Source organism: Loxodonta africana, chromosome 20 (assembly GCF_030014295.1).
Source record: "Loxodonta africana isolate mLoxAfr1 chromosome 20, mLoxAfr1.hap2, whole genome shotgun sequence".
In the NCBI taxonomy this organism is placed as follows: Eukaryota; Metazoa; Chordata; class Mammalia; order Proboscidea; family Elephantidae; genus Loxodonta; species Loxodonta africana.
The window spans coordinates 2,877,386-2,899,899 of record NC_087361.1 but is presented as its reverse complement, the minus strand read 5'-3'; the positions used below and the strand labels follow the sequence as shown (position 1 = coordinate 2,899,899).

Genomic DNA, 22,514 nt, shown 5'->3' with positions numbered 1-22,514 from the left:
AATACGACTATTATTCAAATTTATGCACCAACCACTAATGCCAAAGCTGAAGAAACTGAAGATTTTTACCAACACCTGCAGTCTGAAATTGACGAAACATGCAATCAAGATGCTTCCATAATGACTGGTGATTGGAATGCAAAAATTAGAAACAAAGAAGAAGGATCAGTTATTGGAAAACTTGGTCTTGGTGATAGAAACTATGTGGGAGATCGCATGACAGAATTTTTCAAGACCAAAGAGTTACTCATTGCAAATACCTTTTTTCAACAACATAAATGGTAACTATACACCTGGATCTTGCCAGATGGAAAACACAAGAATCAAATCAGCTACATCCATGGAAAGAGAAGATGGAGAAACTCAAGGCCAGGGGCCAACTATGGAACAGGCTATCAATTGCTCATATGCAAGTTGAAGCTGAAGCTGAAGAAAATTAAAACAAGTCCATAAGAGTGAAAGTACAACCTTGAGTATGTCCCACCTGAATTTAGAGCTCATCTCAAGAATAGATTTGACGCATTGAACACTAATGACTAGAGACCAGATGATTTGTGGAATGCCATCAAGCACATCATGCATAAAGAAAGCAAAAGGTCATTAAAAAGGCATAAAAGAGAGAAAAAAAAAAAAAAAGACCAAAATGGACGTCAGAAGAGACTCTGAAATTTGCTCTTGAATGCAGAGTAGCTAAAGCAAAAGGAAGAAATGATGAAGTAAAAGAGCTGTATAAAAGATTTCAAAGGCTGGCTCAAGAAAACAAAGTATTTAAATGAAATGTGCAAAGACCTGCAGTTAGAAAACCAAAAGGGAAGAACATGCTTTGCATTTCTCAAGCTGAAAGAACTGAATAAAATATCCAAGCCTTGAGTTGCAATACTGAAGGATTCTATGGGCAAAATATTGAATGACGCAGGAAGCATCAAGAAGATGGGAGGAATACACAGAGTCACCTTGGGAAAAACAACTGGCAACATTCAACCATTTTGGGAGGTAGCATATGATCAAGAAACAATGTATTAAAGGAAGAAGTTCAAGAGGTACTGAAGGCATTGGTGAAAAACAAAGCTCCATGAATTGATGGAATACCAACTGAGATGTTTCAACAAAGGCATGCAACACTGGAGCCGTTCACCGGCCTGTGCCACTAGTCTATGCCAATAAATTTGGAGGACAGTAATCCGGCCAACTGACTGGAAGAAATCTGTATTTGTGCTCATTCCAAAGAAAGACGCAGAAATTATCAAATATCATCATTAATACCACACCCAAGTAAAATTTTGCTGAAGATAATTAAAAAGAAGAACAGTACAGGTATCAGAACTGCCAGAAATTCAAGCCCAATTCAGAAGAGGACTTGGAATGAAGGATATCACTGCAGATGTCAGACAGATCTTGGCTGAAAGCAGAAAATACCAGAAAGACATTTATCTGGATTTGATTGCCTTTGCAAAGCATTTGACTGTGTGAATCATAACAAATTATGGATAACAATACAAAGGATAGGAATTCCAGAACACTTCACTGTGCTCATGTAGAACCTGTACAAGAAGCAGTCCTTCAAACAGAATAAGGGGATACTTCCTGGTTTAAAGTCAGGAAAGGTGTGCATCAGGTGTCCTTTCACCATACTTATTCAATCTGTATGCTAAGCAAATAATCCGAGAAGTTGGACTATATGAAAAGAACACAACATTAGGATTGGAGGAAGACTCATTAAGAACCTGTGATACGCAGATGACACAACCTTACTGTCACGAAAGTGAAGAGGACTTGAAGCACTTACTGACGGAGGTCAAAGATGACAGCCTTCAGTATGGATATGTACGGATATAAAGAAAACAAAAATCCTTCACAAGTGGACCAATAAACAACATCATGATAAATGGGGAAAATATTGACGTTTGCAAAGTCCATTTTACTTGGACCCACAATCAATGCCTACGGAAGCAGCAGTCAAGAAATCAAACAATGTATTGCTTTGGCAAATCTGCTACAAAAGATCTCTTTAAAGTTTTAAAAAGCAAAGATGTCACTTTGAGAATGAAGGTGCGTCTGACCCAAGCCATGGTATTTTCAACTGCCTTATATGCATGCAAAAGCTGGACAATAAATAGGGAACACTGAGGAAGAACTGATGCCTTTGAATTATGGTATTGGTGAAGAATATTGAATATACCATGGACTGCCAGAAGAACAGGTCTGTCCTGGAAGAAGTACAGCCAGAATGCTGCTTAGATGCAAAGACAGCAAGACATTGTCTCACATGCTTTAGACATGTTATCAGGAGGGTCCAGTCCCTGCAGAAGGACATCATGCTTGGTAAAGTAGAGGGTTAGCGAAAGAGAGGAAGACTCTCAATGAGATGGACTGACACCTTGGCTGCAGTGATGGGCTCAAGCATGACAAGGATTCTGAGGATGGTCTAGTGCTGGGTAGTGTTTTGTTCCTTTGTACATAAGGTCACTATGAGTCAGAACCAACTTGACAGCACCTAATAACACAACAAAACTACCTTCTGAGTGCACAATAATGGCAGAGTCCCCCTTGTCATACAATAGAAAATAGATGAGAAATCTAATTGTAAATTGAAACAGAGAAAGGGATGTAGTCTCAAATGCAAAGTTCTCATACACAGGGGAATTGATTTGGTAAATGTACTTGAACGTTTGAATTATTGTCTGCCGTTTACTGAAAAAAATTATTGAAATAATACATCAGTGAAGAGCTGAGCAGTCGAGGGTGACACGATGAAAATGGAAATGCATCTCAGTTTGGCCAGCAGGTGGCACTTGTCACAAGGTATAGAAAACAGAGGGTCATGAATGAGGCAGAAACACGGAGTTAGGAACAGATCATCTCTTCAAAAGGGAGAAACAGTAGAATGGGGTCTTAGTGAAGCACCCTTTATGCAGAGGCACTCGGCTTTTTGGCACAGTGTGTCAGTTACATGGGGGAGGGGAGATAGAGGGACAAACGTTTTACTCTATGAAATGCACAGAGGGTGACAAATCTTAGAGTTTCTTGTTAGGTTTACTGAATTTAGGTATTTCCCTTAAACATGGTTTGTAATTTATCAGTCTGCTACCTTTGCAAATGGTTTTACGCCCTTTTTGTCTGATTAGTCCTATGGGACTGTGAGCATCATGATGCTGGAATTGGCAAAAAGGGAATAAATTCCAACTGTACCATTTAAAGACATGTGGTGTGACTTGAACAGTTATTTAACTTCTTTGAAATCATTTCCCTCTTTTGTTGAAGTGGATGCATGTAGCTGGAATGTTCTGGGGATAAAATAACATGCTATTTACAGAGATGACTGCTCCGGACATCCCTGCTTCCCTCTCTCCTAGAGGACAAGGTCTAATTGTCTGGCTCTGCCTTTTAGCAGCACTGTTTTCCGCCTCACTCTGGGTTTTCTCTCACAGGCCATCCTGTGGGTGCGCTCTTAGAACGGGTTTGTCTTTCCTTACACACCAGTGTAGAGTGGAGGGTAGACGCCGTTCAGATGCAGTGTAGCTACCATACGTGTGTCACATCCTGACAGCTCTGCTTCTAAAGGCACCCAGGGAGAGAAAATTCACACCGGCCACTGGATGCTTTTGAGTCTTGCTTCTGGCAACAGGCATAGAGCACCAAAATAGTTTCTGAACACTTTCATGGATTATTTTTGACAAGGGGAACTTATGTCACATCTCAAATTTTTTGTATTCGGCAATTACAATATTTTATAACAAGTAGCACAGTTTTTAAAAGACAACTAGGCCACACAAATATTGAGTTTATTTTTTAAAATCCACAAGGTTAGCACTGAATTTAAAAGGTTGGTTCCATGAAGGAACAGGGCAGCGCATGACCCCAAGTCTCCATTTACATCGTTCTCACGCACACTGCCCTGTCCTTTTTCTTCTGTTCACCCTAAACAGACATCAAGACCCAGCTGAAGCCCGCTTGCTCTATGAATCTTTTTTTGACTGAAGTTACCCTCACTCTCTCCTTGTCAATGAGCTTCTACTGTAGTTTCAGTTCAGTCAATTAAGTACTGAATTAATATTGTCTTAAACCAAAAAGAAAAGCCAAACCCATTGCCATCGAGTCAATTCCGACTCATAGTGACCCTACAGGACAAAGTAGAACTGCCCCATATGGTTTCCAAGGAGGGGATGGTAGGTTTGAACCGATGACCTTTTGGTTAGCAGCTGTAACTCTTAACCACTGCACCTCTTGGGCTCCATATTGCTTTACAGTTGTTGCTAATTTTAAATAGTTATTAAAACTTTTTTTTTTCCACAAGACTGTATATTATCTGAGGTCATGTATTATTCATTGATTCAACTGCAATCTATATTGTTGTTGCTATTGTTAGCTACAAAGTCATCCCTAACTCGTGGCAACCCCATGGACAATGGGATCAGACCATTGTGATCCACAGGGTTTTCACTGGCTGATTTTCCTAAGTAGGTCACCAGGCCTTTCTTCCTAATCTTCTTAGTCTGGAAGCTTCACTGAAACCTTTTCGGCATCATAGCAACACACAAGCCCCTAATGACAGGTGGGTGGTTGCTGTGCATGAGGCACAGTTGCCAGGAATTGAACCCAGGTCTTCTGCATAAAAGCCAAGAATTCTACCACTGAACCACTACTGCCGTCCTACACCTACCTGTAAGTGCTACATATGTGCCGGGCACTGTTTTACCTAACTCACAGTCACAGTAGGCAGCCCTCATGGGGCTTACGTTCTGGTATTACAGTTATTCTGGGTTCTCCACAAAGCCTGGTGTGACCGCTACAGGGGCACGTACGTGTTCACCGAACACGTCAGAACGAACTGGCTGTCCATGGTTGGCTGCAACTCAACCAACAGGGTCAGTTAAGGGCACCGAGTACTGGGAAGCATGTTAAAGATGCTAGAATCGTCTTCACAAAAGAAGGCAGGGAAGGACAGTGAGGGTCCTTATGTCATTTGAACTGAGGGAGTAGATTCCTACTTAAGTACTGTTAAATATCTTTGGTTTATATTTGTAACCAAACGAATATAGAAACCTGGCTTAAATGTTTATGAAAAATCAACTACCAAGAAAGAAACAATAACAAGAATGATGGCTCAAATCTCTTACTCTATCGACTGCGTCAAAACCTTCACCTCAGTGGTGAATAAAGCGTCCTCAGCAAACAACGCGCCACTTGAGACTTCACGACCGGCGCTATCAATAACCAAAGGTCCAGAGAAGGCAATAAAGACAAAATCAGTTCAGGGTGTGCTGGGTTCCCTCACAAAGCAGCAAAAGGTGGTAAAAAAGAAACAAAACAGAATATGCCCCATGGGAAAGATACGACTTTACCTAATTGTTTATTTATTAAAATAACTACTGGTTCGGGTTTTGACTTGTTGCTGTTGTTAGGTGCCGTGGAGTTGGTACCAACTCAGAGCAACCCTATAGGACAGAGCTGAGCTGCTCCATAGGGTTTCCAAGGAGCAGCTGGTGGATCTGAACCGCTGACCTTCCGGTTAGCAGCTGATCTCTTCACCACTACACCACCAGGGCTCCTGATTTTCATTTAAGTTACCTTTAATTTTGACTTCTGTTATTCAACTCTAAGAATTATAAAAAACTAAGCTTTTTGGGGATGTGGACTGCTTAGGACAATGGTGTTTCCAAAGTTACTGGCAGAGAGACCCTGAAACTCCTGGCTAAAAGGGAAGGGTAGGTCTCTTTGATTGTGATCACTGGAGACGGTAGATGAGTGCAGGTCCCTTGCAAGGTGGGGAGAGGTAAGAAGGTGAAACTAGGGTAGGGAAGAAAGTTTATCTGCTAAGAATCCAAGAATACATGTGATAATAAGATGTCAAAGCCAAGAGTCTTAACTTCTGCTGCATAAGATAATTTTCTAATTTGAATAAGCACTTAATTTTCTGACATCAAGAGAGGCATCAACACATTCAGACATATGCCGCTGACCTCTTCAAGAGCTATTTGAAGAAGCTGACGGTCTACACAATTAAAAAATGCTGAATTTGGGTACCAAATTTATGTAGTAAACATATAATGGCTTTATGAGTTAAGAAATTAAAACATTTCTTCATGTTACTTTTTCTTTCACTTGAGATTGTCATGGTTATCTATGTTTATCGGCAGTAATATTTTATTTATTGAATTTTCTTACAATTAAATATGATGTTGAGCTTATGTATTAACAGGTTAATTTTTTTTTTAAAGAACAACTCCTTAAAAAACCCACCCTCAGAGAAGAAGCCTAATGAAATAGTTAGAGCCTAACCTTTGGGGTCATATAGATACTTGGCCGAGTGACCTTGGACAAGCTGGCTGCCTCCTAAGAAGCTATATGTCTGTCTGTAGAGTGGAGATAGATTTCTCTATCCCTCACACTCAGTGGTGCATAGACTTTACACTGTGTTAAGCAAGGGCCTGAGTGAGTAAATCCCACCTTCGTTACTAACTGCATACTAAGGATCAACATGAGTTCAATCCCCACCTGGAAATGGATCTAGTCCTCACTTCACAGTTCTCCATCCTCATTGCTAGCTGCCCAAGTGGCATTCTCTCTCTGACCTTAGCCACCCAGAGCTGGGATGGAGCTCACAAGTTAAATGACATCCTTTAGACACCCACCCATGCAGTGCATCTCTGACTCTAGCCACCTGGAGCTAGAGTCACAAGTTAAAAGGGCATAGTCCTTCAGACTGCCAAATAGATAGACACCAGCTGCAAGCTAGAGAAGTCCATCTGACACGCAACCTTCCGTCCTACTGGACACAATTTGGGGCTCGTTTCCCACTACCTTTTCAGGGTACCAGCCACAAGCTTGGGGAGTCTATCCAATACCTGAACCTTCTGACCTGCTGGCTCCTACTGCCCATTTTGGGTTCAATATCACTGGGACAGCTCACAGAATTCTATTCCATACTTACAGGTACCTATTTATCATAACCAGAAAGAATGCAACAACGAGACACATAAGGCAAGGTCTGGGGGGTTTGCCAGCGCAAAGCTTCAGTGTTCCCCTCTCCAGTGCATAGATGTCTTTCACCAACCAGGAAGCCCATGGAACTTCATGTCCAGGGCTTTTATTTGGCCTCATTGCACAGTAAATATGGGTGGCTGATTAAATCATGCCCCTCTCTCTTCCTGAGGTGAGCTGACCAGGTGGACTTTGTGCCCTGGCCAGCCCCTATCATTTGCACAAATCCTCCAGTGTAATCTGGCAGTTTTACATAGCAAAGGCACCTTGATTACCCAGGAAATTCCAGGGATTATCTCTCAGAACAAAGGAAAAATGCCCGACTTACTTTAGGGAAGGTGATTCATCACCACACACACACATACAGTGTTTTTTAAAGAATTCTGCTCTTGTCTCTGTACCCATGGAGCACTCGTCCTCACCTCTAGAACAGTCCTTAGGTCAAAAATTTAAAGGACGGAAAGAAGAGGTTACAAATTTTACTTGGGTCAATTTGCATACATGAAACCAACAGCTCAAGAGTCAGGGTAGATTTTGGAAAGAATTAATGACAACTCACCTGTGGCTGCTGTTCTGTAAGCTTATTTTGATACCTATGGACCAACTCTCTAAGATGCTTCTCTTTCTCATTTTTTGATAGCGTTGCAGTGCTCATGGTGCCCAGGGGGATAGAAGGTAGCCGTTCCATCTGATGACAACTTTACAATCAAAAAGTACAAGATAAAGCGTCAGGAGGAAATATAAAACCATGTACTCTCTGTAAAAGATGATTCATTTCTACAAGGAGTTGCTCTTTATGTCTCACAACCAAAATTGAAACACAAAGGAAGAGTACTGTATTGATGACTACATGGCCTTAAATCTCCCAACTGCATGGAGAAGAGTCTAATGGAAAACGTGTAGGGTAGCATTTACTTATGATGGTAAAAGAGAATAAGTTATTTTGCTAATGCTTCATTTAAACTGTATTGTGAAATGAGGCCTTTTGCAAAAACGTGCTTTCTAGATACTTGATAAAGTGCCAAATATTTTTTCACAAAAATTTGAGGTAGAAATCTGTATTATTGTTGCTGTGAGTTGATACTGAGTTGATTCCAACTCACAAGTGGTTACGTGCTGGACTACTAATCAGAAGGCTGGAAGTTCAAACCCACCCAGCAGCGGTGCCTCGGAAGTAAGGCTGGTGATTTGCTTCCAAAAGGCCACAGCGCTGAAACCCCTATGGAGTGCAGTGCTACTCTATACACACAAGGTTGCCATGAGAAATCTATGTATCTCTAAAATATATCAAATAATTCTGTCTCTAAAACAGAACATACTGGCAACATGGATCCTTTGCATGATGACTCAGGGTAACTGTGAAGATGGCTAACTACTATGATGTGGGACAATACTCAATGGCCATAGAGTCCCTTCATTAAATAGCCCCACAGACCAGGACTAGCACATTCTTCCCAAGCTCCCTGCAGCTTTCAGCACATCTGCTTTTAGCAGTCACTCTGCTTCCAGCCTCAGTGATATGCTGTTTCTAAAAAAAAAAAAATCACTAGCAGGTTAATAAATGTATTAAATAATCATGTTGAATTATATATAAACAAACATTCAACAGGCTATGCATAATGGCATCCCTGGTTACAAAAAATAGTAATGACTTTTGTGACATGGTTCGGATGGTTTGAGTCCTTCCCCCCGACCCCCACTCCCTTCTTACTTTTGGTCCTGTGGCTACACTCTAGGGTGTAGAGTTAATCAAAATTGTTGAAAAAGTAAAATATTTTTCACCTCGGTCTGGAAGCTTTATATGGATAAGAAGTGGACATAGCTTTGGTTCACGGCATGGCTGGCAATGCGAAGCACTGAGGCAAAACACTGAGGTCAGTTCTTAGAGGCTGCTCCAGGCAGTGAGGCAGAATGCTGAGGTCAGTTCTTGGAGGCTGCTCCAGACAGTGAGGCAGAATGCTGAGGTCAGTTCTTGGAGGCTGCTCCAGGCAGTGAGGCAGAATGCTGAGGTCAGTTCTTGGAGGCTGCTCCAGGCAGTGAGGCAGAATGCTGAGGTCAGTTCTTGGAGGCTGCTCCAGGCAGTGAGGCAGAATGCTGAGGTCAGTTCTTGGAGGCTGCTCCAGGCAGTGAGGCAGAATGCTGAGGTCAGTTCGTAGAGGCTGCTCTGGGATGCCACCGTGACCAGCTGTTATCAACCTGACCCCAATCCATGGCAACCTCATGTGTGTCAGAGACTGTGCTCCACAGGGTTTTCAATGGGTGATTTTTTTGGAAGTAGTTCACCAGGCCTTTCTTCTGAAGTGCCTTCACCTTTCAGATATCAACTGAACACAATATCAATTTGTACCATCTGGGAACTCTGTTGTAGCATAAAGGTTTTGTATTATTGATAGGTAGGGAGAGAGACCACTCAGCTACCACAAAGACCAAGGAGGGGCAGAGTTTATAGAAAACAAGTGTGTGCTAGGCTAAGAATGTGAGGAAGAAGTTGAGAATAGAGAGGGTATTCTCTCTGAAACAGAGAAGGAAAACTGAAGCAGATCAAACCTACTATTTCTGTTTTTCAGGGATGCAGAATATATTTTCTTGCTCCTAACCAACAGAGAAGAGTGAATACCTACAATCAAACTCAGGTACTGTGGTGAAAAAAACACTTAATTCCACCCACATACGGTGTTTGTTATTATTGTTGCTTTCAAAGAAAGATTCTAAATCAATGAACCCAGGGGAAAACTACTACCTATACAGGCACAGGCACCGACAGGGCGGATTTGAAGACATCTGTTGGGTGGCACCTGGAGGGGTTTCTATTTAATTTCAAAAGAAAAGAATCGTGAGGTAATGTTAATGCTTTACTCAGAAAAGAGAGGGCTAAAGTGTTTTATTAAAACTCAATCTATTCAATTATCTTCATTTAAGATTTTTGAAAATGCATTAAATTTTAATATGTATGGTAAACTGCAGCCATTTTTTTAACATCCTTTCCAAAATTCAGTCTTTTTGGTTCAGTGAAGTGATAAGGTATCATTTTTACCCTATTTTCAAAGCAGATAAATGCATATCATGAATGTAATGGAAATATACAGGTATCTCTTCCTTAGATGTTATTGTTGTTAGGTGCCATGAAGTCGGTCCCGACTCATAGCAACCCTATGAACAACAGAAGGAAGGAAACATCCTGCATCAGCCTCACAATCGTGGCTATGCTTGAGCCCATCGTTGCAGTCACTATGTCAATCCTTTCATCAAGAGTCTTCCTCTCTTTCACTGACCCTCCACTTTACCAAGCATGTTGTCCTTCTCCAGGAACAGGACCCTCCTGATAACATGTCCAAAGTACCTGAGATGAAGTCTTGCTATCCTCACTTCTAAGGAGTATTCTGGCTGTACTTCTTCCATGATAGATTTGTTCATTCTTCTGGCAGTCCATGGTATATTCAGTATTCTTTGCCAATACCATAATTCAAAGGAATCAATTCTTCTGTCTTCCTTATTCATTGTCCAGCTTTTGGATGCATATGAGGCAACTGAAAATACTATGGCTTAGATCAGGTGCACCTTAGTCCTCAAAGAAGTATAGTCCTCAAGCACCTTAGTCCTCAAAGCTTTTGAACACTTTAAAGAAGTATTTTGCAAATTTGCCCGATGCAATATGTCATTTGATTTCCTGACTGCAGCCTCCATGGGTGCTGATTGTGGATCCAAGTAAAATGAAATCCTTGACAGCTTCAATATTTCCTCTGTTTATCATGATGTTGCTTATTGGTCCAGTAGTGAAGATTTTTGTTTTATATTGAGGTGTAATCCATACTGAAGACTGTGGTCTTTGATCTTTATCAGTAAGTGCTTCAAGTCCTCTTCACTTTCAGAAAGCAATTTTGCCTCATCTACATATATCAGGTTGTTAATGAGTCTTCCTCCAGTCCTGATGCTGCATTCTTCTTCATATAGTCCAGTTTCTCAGATTACTTACTCCGCATACAGATATAATAAGTATGGTGAAGGGATACAACCCTGACACACACTTTTCCTGATTTTAAACCTCGCAGTATTCCCTTGTTCTGTTTGAAGGACTGCCTCTTGGTCTATGTACAGGTTCCTCATGAGCACAATTAAGTGCTCTAGATTTCCCATTCTTTGCGATGTTGTCCATAATTTGTTGTGATCCACATGTCAAATGCTTTTGAATAGTGAATAAAATCCAGGTAGACATCCTTCTGGTATTCTCTGTGATATCCCTTGTTCCACACCCTATTCTGAATCCAGCTTGAATTTTTGACAGTTCCCTGTTGATGTACTGCTGCAACTGCTTTTCAACGGTCTTCAGGAAAACTTTACTTGCCTGTGATATTAATGATACTGTTCCATAATTTCTGCGTCCTGTTGGATCACCTTTCTTGGGAATAGGCATAACTATGGATCTCTTCCAGTCTTCCAAATTTCTTGCCATAGACAAGTGAGTAATTCCAGCACTGCATCCATTTATTGAAACATCTCAAGACGTATTCCGTTAATTTCTGGAGCCTTGTTTTTTGCCAATGCCTTCAGTACTATTGGTTCCTGATCATATGCTACCTCTTGAAATAGCTGAACTTTGTCCAATTCCTTTTGACACAGTGACTGTGTGTATTCCTTCTATCTTCTTTTGATGCTTCCTGAGTTGTTTAATATTTTCCTGATAGAATCCTTCAATACCGCACCTCGAGGCTTGCATTTTTTCTTCAGTTCTTTCAGCTTGAGAAATGCAGAGCATGGTCTTCCTTTTTGGTTTTCCATCTCCAGGTCTTTGCACATGTCATTATAATACTTTGTCTTCTCAAGCCAGACTTTGAAACCTTCCATTCAACTCTTTTACTTCATCGTTGCTTCCTTTTGCTTTAGCTACTTGATGTTCAAGAGCAAGTTTGAGTCTCTTCTGACACCCATTTTGGTCTTTTCTTTCTTTTCCGTCTTTTTAAAGACCTTTTGCTTTCTTTATGTATGATGTCATTCCACAACTCATTTGGTCTTCAGGCATTAGTGTTCAATGCATCAAATCTATTCTTGAGATGGTCTCTGTATTCAGGTGGCATATACTAAAGGTCGTACTTTGGCTCTTGTGGACTTGTTCTAAGGACTTGTTCTAGTTTTCTTCAATTTCAACTTGAACTTGCATATGAGCAACTGATGGTCTGTTACACAGTGGGGCCCTGGCCTCATTCTGACTGATGATATTGATCTTTTCCATTGCCTCTTCCCACAGATGTAGTTGATTTGGTTCCTGTGTATTCCATCTGGCAAGGTCCACATGTATAGTCACCACTTATGTTGGTGAAAAAAGGTATTTACAATGGAGAAATCATTGGTCCTGCAAAATTCTATCATGCGATCTCTGGCGTCATTTCTATCACCAAGGTCATAGTTTCCAACTACTGATCCTTCTTCGTTTCCAACTTTTGCATTCCAATCTCCAAGAACTACCAATGGATGCTGATTGTATGTTTGATCAATTTCTGACTACAAAAGTTGGTAAAAAAAAAATCTTCAATTTCTTCATCTTTGGCCTTACTGGTTGGTGTATAAATTTGAATAAGAGTCGTATTCACTGGTCTTCCTTGTCAGTGTATGGATATTATCCTACCACTTGCAGTGTTGTACTTTAGAACAGATCTAGAAATGTTTTTTGACAATGAATGCAATACCATTCCTCTTCAAGTTGTCCTTCCCGGCAGAGTAGACCATATGATTGTCCATCTCAAAATGGCCAATACCACTCCATTCCAGCTCACTAATGCCTAGGATATCAGTGTTTATGTATTCCATTTCATTTTTGATGATTTCCAGTTTTCCTAGATTCACACTTCATACATTTCATGTTCCGATTATTAATGGATGTTTGCAGCTGTTTCTTCTCATTTTGAGCCATGTCACATCAGCAAATGAAGGTCCTGACAGCTTGACTCCATCCACCTCATTAAGGTTCACTCTACTTAGAGGACGAAGGTCTTCCCAGTCACCTTTTGAGTGCCTTCCAACCTGAGGAGCTCATCTTACAGCACTATATCAAACAATGTTCTGCTACTGTTGATAAGCTTTTCACTGGCTAAATCTTTTCAGAAGTAGACTTCCAGGACCTTCTTCCTAGTCTATCTTAGTCTGGAAGCTCAGCTGAACCCTGTCGGCCATGGGTGATCCTGCTGGTATTTGAATACCGGTGGCAGAGCTTCCAGCATCACAGCAACACGCAAGCCCCCACAGTACAACAAACTGGCAGACATGTGGGGGAAAAGAAGCTTTAGTGGTTTGAAAGAAGATGGCTTCCATTTTACTCTATCTGGGTTACTGCCCCTGAATACTGCCACCATCTCTTTAAATGAGAACCATAAAATCATGTATTTTTGTCACTAAAAGATATTTGGATTGCATCGGACTCTCCTGAAATATAAAAGGACGCCTTCAAAGAAGTGATTTGGTAAAGCAAAAAGAGTAAAGGTTTTGCAACAAAATGCTTAGCTTTAAATTTCAACTATAACAAGGAACCTTGAACGAGTCACTGATCCTGTCTTAGCCTCTCTGTTTTCTCCTTTGAGAAAGTTCTTAGGACTATGGTGTAATTGCCATGTATAAGAAACCTACTGTTTCCTGCCCAAGGTCTAGTTACATAGACGTGGTTCATTCAAATACTGTTTACTGCTATTAACCCTGCTGATACTAAACCATATTTTACTGAAATAAAACAAAAGCACTTTTCACCCCATTTTTCTGTCCCTCTACTTATGGAATGATGCATAATAAAGAACTACTGTTCCCTGCTCCTCACTTTAACCCACTCATTTCATGTGATTCTAGCTAATTCTATAGCACATGTATATCAGTTCTGCCTAAAGATAATCTCTTTTAAAGTATGTTTGCAAGGTATGCACTGCCCATCCTACCATACTGAATCAGAGGACAGCTCAAGGTCACCAGATCCATTTCTCTTCTGCTGGGAGTCATTTATCTATGTCACTGTCAATAATTTCCTGTAAAGGAGGTGCCAACTCTTGATTAACTGCCCTTGTAATCAGGAGTTTCTTTATATCTCACCCAAATATCTTGCTACCATTTTAAGCATGTTTCTCCTCATAATCTTTTCAGTGGAAATGAGATACAGATGGCCAACAGTATGGTAATATATTTAAAGAACCAAGGACTTAAGCAAATTATAAATATAAGAAGACTTTTCACTGTAGGCTTTTAAAGTCTATCAGTTTCCTGTCAACAAGGCTAAAATTATCTTGTCTCCCATCACAGGTGGCCCTGTTTTGATGTGTAAAGGGCAGAGTAATGCAGCTCTGAAGCTAATTTTGCGATGCTCTGTGATGGCATCACCATCTTTCAATGAGACAAGGATAGTAAGGGGCCAGTATAGGGACGGTGGTGAGCTGGAGATAAGGGAAGCTGTAATGGACTACTTCCCAGTTCTTTGGGTCTGACAGCGCCCAAGATTAGTCTATGAAATCATAGCTATATAGTTAAATCTGTGGAGAGTATCGTAAATTCTGGCTCCTTGTTGTTAAGGGACCCCAGTGACCAGGGAATTTCAGTAGACTGTCTTTACAAGAGGACCAGCTGGATGCAGAGAAGATGCACCAAAGTACTATTATTATACCCCATCTACAAAGAGTTGAATTAAAGAAGTGTCTTATCATTTCGGGAGGTTTCATAGCCGGTGGAGTCAGGAATTAAAGACAGGTGTCTGGCCCAGTCTGAACTCCGAACACTACCCAACACATTGTTTGAATAGTTCTTAGCTCATAGCATGTAATCAGTATTATTAGCAACAGTTTCAAGTTAGGCCAGAATCAATTAGGAATTAGAAAACCTTACTCATAAACAAGTTTTTTTAACCCCTATTTGAGCTTTAATGGTCTCTTCTCTGAAATAAACATGTCAGACTAGATGAGTTTTTTTTTTTTTTTTTTTTAATCTTACTCCATTGAGCTCTAAGCTTTTTGCAGAGAGTAGGGAACAGAGTACTTTTGGTCCCCAGGTTTCCAGAGTCCAATTGAACCAGGACAGTTCTGCTTTTATCTATTTTACTTACTTGGATTCCAAGACAAATTTTATTTGAAAACAAAATATGAGTTCTGCTGTAAACAAAACAATAGAGGAGGAGTTGGAAAACCCCCAGTCAATGTGAAATCTTAGCACCCTTCAACCTCTGACATTTTTGTTCCATCTCAAAAGATAATTAGCCTGGGGGCTCTAGATGGAAGGGGCTTCAGCAACAGTTTCTGAATGTATTCTTCTTATACTTACTTTTTCTACTTTTTTCGGGGCTGGATAAAAATAACCAAACAGGAATTATTACCCTATTGTCTATATTAGCAATATTGATCCACTTATCCAGGCAGGACTTAGAACCATCTCCATGGAAAAGCTCTGTTTGACCCAGGGGAACCTTTGTTAAAAAAAAAAGGGAGTATTAAATCTTTTTCCCTAGGGAAAGAACATTAGTTTCAAAGGGCTAGTAATAATGTTGACATTCATCAATATTTAATTGGTCTTTTTCCTGTTTTAGACTGAACTTTTTCCTCCAAGAGCACAAAGCAATGAAATCAATATATGACTTAAATGGAAAAAGCACATGGTCTACCAGCTGAATGCCTCTGGAGACACCCTCGGTTTAACACTCCTATACGGTAGGGTCGTATATTGTGTGAAAATGAACTGGAAGGCGCAACTCTTGAATATTGGCTGGGTCATGGTCTTCCGCCAACAAAAGTGCAGAGCTTTCATGGTCCAGGGTCTACAGAAATGACATCCAGGTCTCTTTTATCTTGTTGGAAAAACATACTAATGAAATATCTTTCCACAAGTGGCAAGGGGCTAGAAAGGATTTGAAGAGATAGCAGATCCTGAGCTATAATCCATCTGTACTGTTATTTTCTAGTGGATAAAAGATTTTTAAAAACTCTGTCAAATCTACCTGTTTTCCACGGGGTTAGGATTATTAGCACAAATCCAGATGTCAAGAAATTCTTTTTCCTGATAATTAGTAGAGGAAGGCAAGACTCTCCACTTGAGGCAAAGATCTGATAATCAAAACAAAATCACACACAAAAGAGGCCACAATTAGGAAGGAATCCATCACATTAAGGCATCAGTTTGCGTATACCAAGAGTATAAGGGTATCTCTGGGTCCAAACGTGAAGGCTTGATTACATACTATTATACCTGATGATAAAACTACTCTAGGGTTCTACAAGGTCCTGCCAATAACTTATAATTATTATTATAGTTTACGTTCCCTTCAGTTGTTTTTCTGCCACTCTACCTCCTCCTAAGCCACGTTATGACCTCAGTGGCTTGAATCTCCTTTCCTCTAAATATATTATCCATCTGCTGACAACACCATTTTTTGTCTCCAACCACATAACATAAAAAGGAAAATCAAGCTCTCTGAACCATCTAAATGTTTCCTTGTTCTGCACTGTTTTCTGTTTTTATCCCACTCTCCAGCCTACAGTTTCTGAACTCTTTGTCCATTTCCCCCTTTGAGCCTGCCCTTGTCTTTAGGAGCAAAGCATACTACTCTTTCCAGGCTATACTATTTTTTTTTTATTGTGTTTTAAGTGAAAGTTTATGAATCAAATCAGCCTCTCGTACAAAATCTTACACACACCTTGCTATGTACTCCTAATTGCTCTCCCTTTAACGAGACAGCACACTCCTCCCAACCCTGTATTCCCCTGTCCATTCAGCCAGCTTCTGGACCCCTCTTCCCTCTCATCTTCGCTCCAGACAGGAGCTGCCTGCATAGTCTCACGTGTCTACTTGAACCAAGAAGCTCATTCCACACCAGTATAATTTTCTATCTTACAGTCCAGTCCAATCCCTGTCTGAAGAGTTGGCTTTGGGAATGGTTCCGGTCTTAGGCTAACAGAAGGTCTGGGGACCGTGACCTCCGGGGCTCTTCTAGTCTCAGTCAGACCATTAAGTCTGATCTTTTTAAGAAAATTTGAGGTCTGCATCCCACTGCTCTCCTGCTCGTCAGGGATTCTCTGCTGTGTTCCCCGTCAGGGTACTCATCGGTTGTAGCTGGACACCATCTAACTCTTCTGGGCTCAGGCTGATGTAGTCTCTGATTTATGTGGCTCTTTCCAACTCTTGGAAACCCTGGTGGCATGGTGGTTAAGTGCTATGGCTGCTAACCAAAGGGTCGGCAGTTTGAATCCTCCAGGCACTCCTTGGAAACTCTATGGGGCAGTTCTACTCTGTCCTATAGGGTCACTATGAGTCAGAATCGACTCGATGGAACTGGGTTTGGTTTTTGGTTTTTTGGTTCTGTCTCTTGGGCTCATAATTACCTTGTGTCTTTGGTGTTCTCCTTTGTTCATTTTTTAATGGGGTTGTCTTTTTGTGGTTGAGTTTTTGCAGTATCATGTAGATTTTAGAGATCAGACGCTGACGGGAAATGTCATAGCTAAAAACTTTTCCCAGTCTGTAGGTAAAAACTCTTCTGGTGAAGTTGTTGGATGAACACAGGTGTTTGATTTTCAGGGGCTCCCAGTTACCTAGTTTCTTTTCTGGTGTTTATGCATTGTTGGTAATGTTTTGTATACTGTTTATGCCACGTAGTAGGGCTCCTAGTGTTGTCCCTATTTTTTCTTCCATGATCTTTACTGTTTTAGATTTTATATTTAGGTCTTTGATCCATTTTGTGTTGGTTTTTGTGCATGGTGTGAGGTATGGGTCTTGTTTCATTTTTTTTTGTGTATGGATATCCAGTTATGCCAGCACCATTTGTTAAGGAGACTGTCTTTTTCCCATTTAACTGACTTTGGGCCTTTGATAAATATCAGCTGCTCATATGTGTATGGATTTATGTCTGGATTCTCGACTCTGCTCCACTGGTCTGTGTATCTGTTGTCGTACCAGTAGCAGGCTGTTTTGACTACTGTGGCGGTATAATACATCCTAAAATCAGGTACTGTGGGGCCGCCCACTTTGTTCTTCTTTTTCACTAATGCTTACTTACCCGGGGCCTCTTTCCCTTCCATATGAAGTTGGCGATTCATTTCCCCATCTCATTAAAAAATGTCATTGGAATTTGGATCGGAATTTCATTGTATCTATAGATAGCTTTTGGTAGAATAGACATTTTTAAATGTTGAGTGTTCCTATCTGTGAGCAAGGTATGTTTTTCCACTTATGTAGGTTTTTTTGGTTTCTTGCAGTAGGGTCTTGTAGTATTCTTTGTACAGATCTTTTACATCTCTGATTTTATTTATCCCTAAGTATTTTATCTTCATGGGTACTACTGTAAATGGTATTGATCTGGTGTATTTCCTCTTCGATGTTCTCTTTGTTGGTGTAGAGGAATCCAACTGATTTTTGTACGTTTATCTTGTATCCTGATACTCTGCTGAACTCTTCTATTAGTTTCAGTAGCTTTCTTGAGGGTTCTCTAGGATTTTCTGTGCATAAGATCATTTCATCTGCAAATAGAGATACTTTTACTTCTTCCTTACCAATCCGGATCCCCTTTATTTCTTTATCTAGCCTAACTGCCCTGACTACGACCTCCAGCACAATGTTGAATAGAGTGCTGATAAAGGTCATCCTGGTCTGGTTCCCTGGTTCCCGTTCTCAAGGATAATGCTTTCAGACTTTCTCCATTTAGGATGATGTTGGCTTTGTATAAATGGCCTTTATCATGGTGAGGAATTTTCCTTCTACTCCTATTGTGCTAAGAGTTTTTATCACAAATGGGTGTTGGAGTTTATCAATTGCCTTTTCTGCATCTATCGATAAGATTATGTCGTTTTTGTCTTTTGATTTATTTATATGATGGATTACATTGATCGTTTTTCTAATGTAGAAATACCCCTGCATACCTGGTATGAATCCCACTTGACCATGGTAAATTATCTTTTTGATAAGCTGTTGAATTCTATTGGCTAGAAGTTTGTTGGTAATTTTCTTTTTTTGCGGTGTCTTTACCTGGTTTTGGTATCAGGGATATGGTGGCTTCATAGAATGAGTTTGGGAGTATTCCATCCTTTTCTATGCTCTGAATTACCCTTAGTAGTGGAGGTGTTAACTCTTCTCTGAAGGTTTGGTATAACTCTTCAGTGAAGCCATCTGGGCCAGGGCTTTTTTAAATTACCACTTCAATCTCTTCTTTTGTTACAGATTTATTTAGTTGTTCTACTTCTGTGTTAGTTTAGGTAGGCTGTATGTTTCCAGAAATTCGCCCATTTCTTCTAGGTTTTCAAATTTGCTAGAGTACTATTTTTTTGTAGTAATCTGATATGATTCTTTAAATTTCAGTTGGGTCTGTTGTGATATCACCCATATTATTTCTTATTCAGGTTATTTGTTTTGACTCCTGTTTTTCTTTTGTCAGATCGGCCAATGGTTTATCCATTTGGTTAATTTTTTCAGAGAGCCAGCTTTTAGTCTTGTTAACTCTTTTAAATGTTTTTCTGTCCTCTATTTCATTTAATTCTGCGATGATTTTTATTATTTGCTTTCTTCTGGTGCCTGATGGTTTCTTTTGTTGCTCTCTATTCAATTTGTAGAGATAATTCTTTGATTTTGGCCCTTTCTTCTTTATGTATGTGTGCATTTATTCTTATAAATTGACCTCTGCACACTACTTTAGCTGTGTCCCAAAGGTTCTGATAGAATGTGTTTTCATTCTCATTGGATTCTATGAATTTCTTTATTCCATCCTTAATTTCTTCTATAACCCAATCATTTTTGAGCAGGGTATTGCTCAGTTTCCAAGTGTTTGACTTCTTTTCCCTACTTTTTCTGTTATTGATTTCTACTTTCATGGCTTTATGGTCAGAGAAGATGCTTTGTAATATTTCGATGTTTTGAATTCTGTTAAGGCTTACTTTATGACCTAACGTGTGGTCTATTCTAGAGAATGTTCCACACGCGCTGGAAAATGAAGTATACTTGGCTGCCGTTGGGTGGAGTGTTCTATATATGTCTATTAGGTCAAGTTGGTTGACCGTCGCATTTAAATCTTCCGTGTCTTTATTGAGCTTCTTTCTGAATGTCCTGTCCTTCACCGAAAGTTGCGTATTGAAGTCTCCTACTATTACTGTAGAGCTGTCTATCTCACATCTCAATGTTGTTAGAGCTTGTTTTATGTATCTTGCAGCCTTGTCATTGGGTGCATAAATATTTAATATGGTTATATCCTCCTGGTATATTGTCCCTTTAATCATTACATAGTGTCCTTCCTTATCCTTTGTGGTGGATTTAACTTTAGTCTATTTTGTCAGAAATTAATATTGCCACTCCTGCTCTTTTTTCAATTGTTGCTCACTTGATATTTCCATCCTTTGAGTTTTAGATTCTTTGTGTCTTCAAGTCTAAGGTGTTTCTTGTAGGGAGCATATAGACAAATCGTGTTTCTTCATCCATTCTGCCATTCTCTGTCTCTTTATTGGTGCATTTAGTCCATTTACATTCAGCGTAATTATGGGTAGGTGAGCTGATGCTGTCATTTTGATGTCTTTTTGTGTGTGTTATTGACAGTTTATTTTTCCCTCTTATTTTTTTGCTGAGTAGTTTATATATTGCTTTTCTTCTTATTCATTTTTCTTTATTTTATTTTTGCTGAGTCTTTAGGTTTTTCTTTTTCTTTTGATAAAAAGGATTGTAAGTCTCCTTTGTGGTTATCTTAATATTTACCCGTATTTTTCTAAGTTTAAATCTAACTTTTATTTCTTTACATCATCTTGACTTCTTTGCCATATGAAAGATCTATGACTACATTTTTTAGTCCCTCTTCATTGTTTTAAGGTGCAAGCCATATACCTTAAAACAATAAAGATAAAGAAAACAAAAATCCTCATGATAAACAGAGAAAAGACTGACGTTGTCAAGGATTTCATTTTACTTGGATCCACAATCAACAGCCATGGAAGAAGCAGTCAAGAAATCAAACAGCACATTGCATGATAAATCTGCTGCAAAGGACCTCTTTAAAAGTGTTGAAAGGCAGGGATGTCACCTTGAAGACTAAGATGCACCAGACCCAAGCCATGGTATCTTCAATTGCATCATATGCACGTGAAAGCTGGACAATGAATACGGAAGACGGAAGGAGAACTGACGCCTTTGAATTGTGGCATTGGGGAAGAATATTGAATAAACCATGGACTGCCAAAAGAAGGAACAAATCTGTCATGGAAGAAGTACAACCAGAATGCTCCTTAGAAGCAAGGATAGCGAGACTTTGTCTTACATACTTTGGACATATTGTCAGGAGGTATCAGTCCCTGGAGAATGACATGATGCTTGGTAAGGTAGAAGGTCAGCAAAAGAGAGGAAGACCCTCAGCGAGGTGGACTGACACAGTGGCTGCAACAATGAGCTCAAGCATCTAACAACGATTGTAAGGATGGCGCAGGATCAGGCAGTTTTTCATTCTGTTGTGCACAGGGTCACTACAAGTCAAAACCAACTTGATGGTGCCGAACAACAATAAAATATGGTTTTAATGTTGTCATCTTTTACATAATGACATTGCTGTTTCCCTGTTTTGAGCGCTTTTTTATCTTGATTTGTTTTTGTGATTTCCCTCTCTGGGTTGATATCTGGTTGCTCTGTCCTGTGTTCTAGTCTTGGGTTGATATCTGATATTATTGATTTTGTAACCAGAGAACTCTCTTCAGTATTCCTTGTAGTTTTGGTTTGATTTTACAAATTCCTTAAATTTCTTTTTATCTGGGTATATCCTAATTTCACCTTCATATTTGAGACACAGTTTTTTTGGATATATGATTCTTAGCGGGCAGTTTTTTTTCCTTCAATGCTTTATATAAGTCTTCTTGCCTGCATGGTTTCTGCCAAGTAGTCCAAGTTTATTCTTATTAACTCTCTTTGTAGGTGACTTTTTGTTTATCCCTAGCCACTCTTAAAATTCACTCTTTATATTTGCTTTTGGCAAGTTTGATTATAATATGTCTTGGTGACTTCCTTTTGAGATCTACCTTATGTGGAGTTTGATGAGCATCTTGGATAGATCTCTTCTCATCTTTCACAGTATCAGGGAAGTTTTTTGCCAACAAATCTTCAACAATTCTCTCTGTATTTTCTGTTATCCCTCCTTGTTCTGGTATTCCAATCACTTGTAGATTCCTCTTGATAGAGTCCCACGTGATTCTTAGGGTTTCTTCATTTTTTTTTAATTCTTTTATCTGATTTTTCTTCTAATATATTGGTGCCAAGTGTTTTATCTTCAGTCTCACTAATTCTGCTTTCCATTTCTTCAATTCTCCTTTGACAACTATTGAGTTGTCTGATTTGGTAATTCCATTGTTAATCTGAATTTCTGATTGCTTTCTCTCTGTGGATTCTTGCATCCTATTAAATTTTTCATTATGTTCTTGAATAACCTTTTTAATTTCTTCAACTGCTTTATCTGTGTTGTGTCCTTTGGCTTGTTCTGAGTTTTGCCTGATCTCCTTCCTAATCTTTTGAAGAGTTCTGTATATTAATCTTTTGTATTCTACATCTGATAATTCCAGGAAGACATTTTCATC

At 39.7% G+C, this 22,514-nt stretch overlaps 1 protein-coding gene across 1 annotated transcript in view; it reads right to left on the bottom strand.

Moving 5' to 3' along the window:
* Positions 1 to 22,514, bottom strand: part of MORC1 (MORC family CW-type zinc finger 1) — a 243,862-nt gene that overhangs the window by 109,358 nt on the left and 111,990 nt on the right. Inside the window, exons 15-16 of the mRNA XM_064273472.1 lie at positions 15,932 to 16,037; positions 7,541 to 7,679 (exon numbers count right to left, since the gene is read on the bottom strand). Coding sequence (XP_064129542.1) covers positions 7,541 to 7,679; positions 15,932 to 16,037 — 245 coding nt within the window. The remainder of the gene's footprint in view (positions 1 to 7,540; positions 7,680 to 15,931; positions 16,038 to 22,514) is intronic.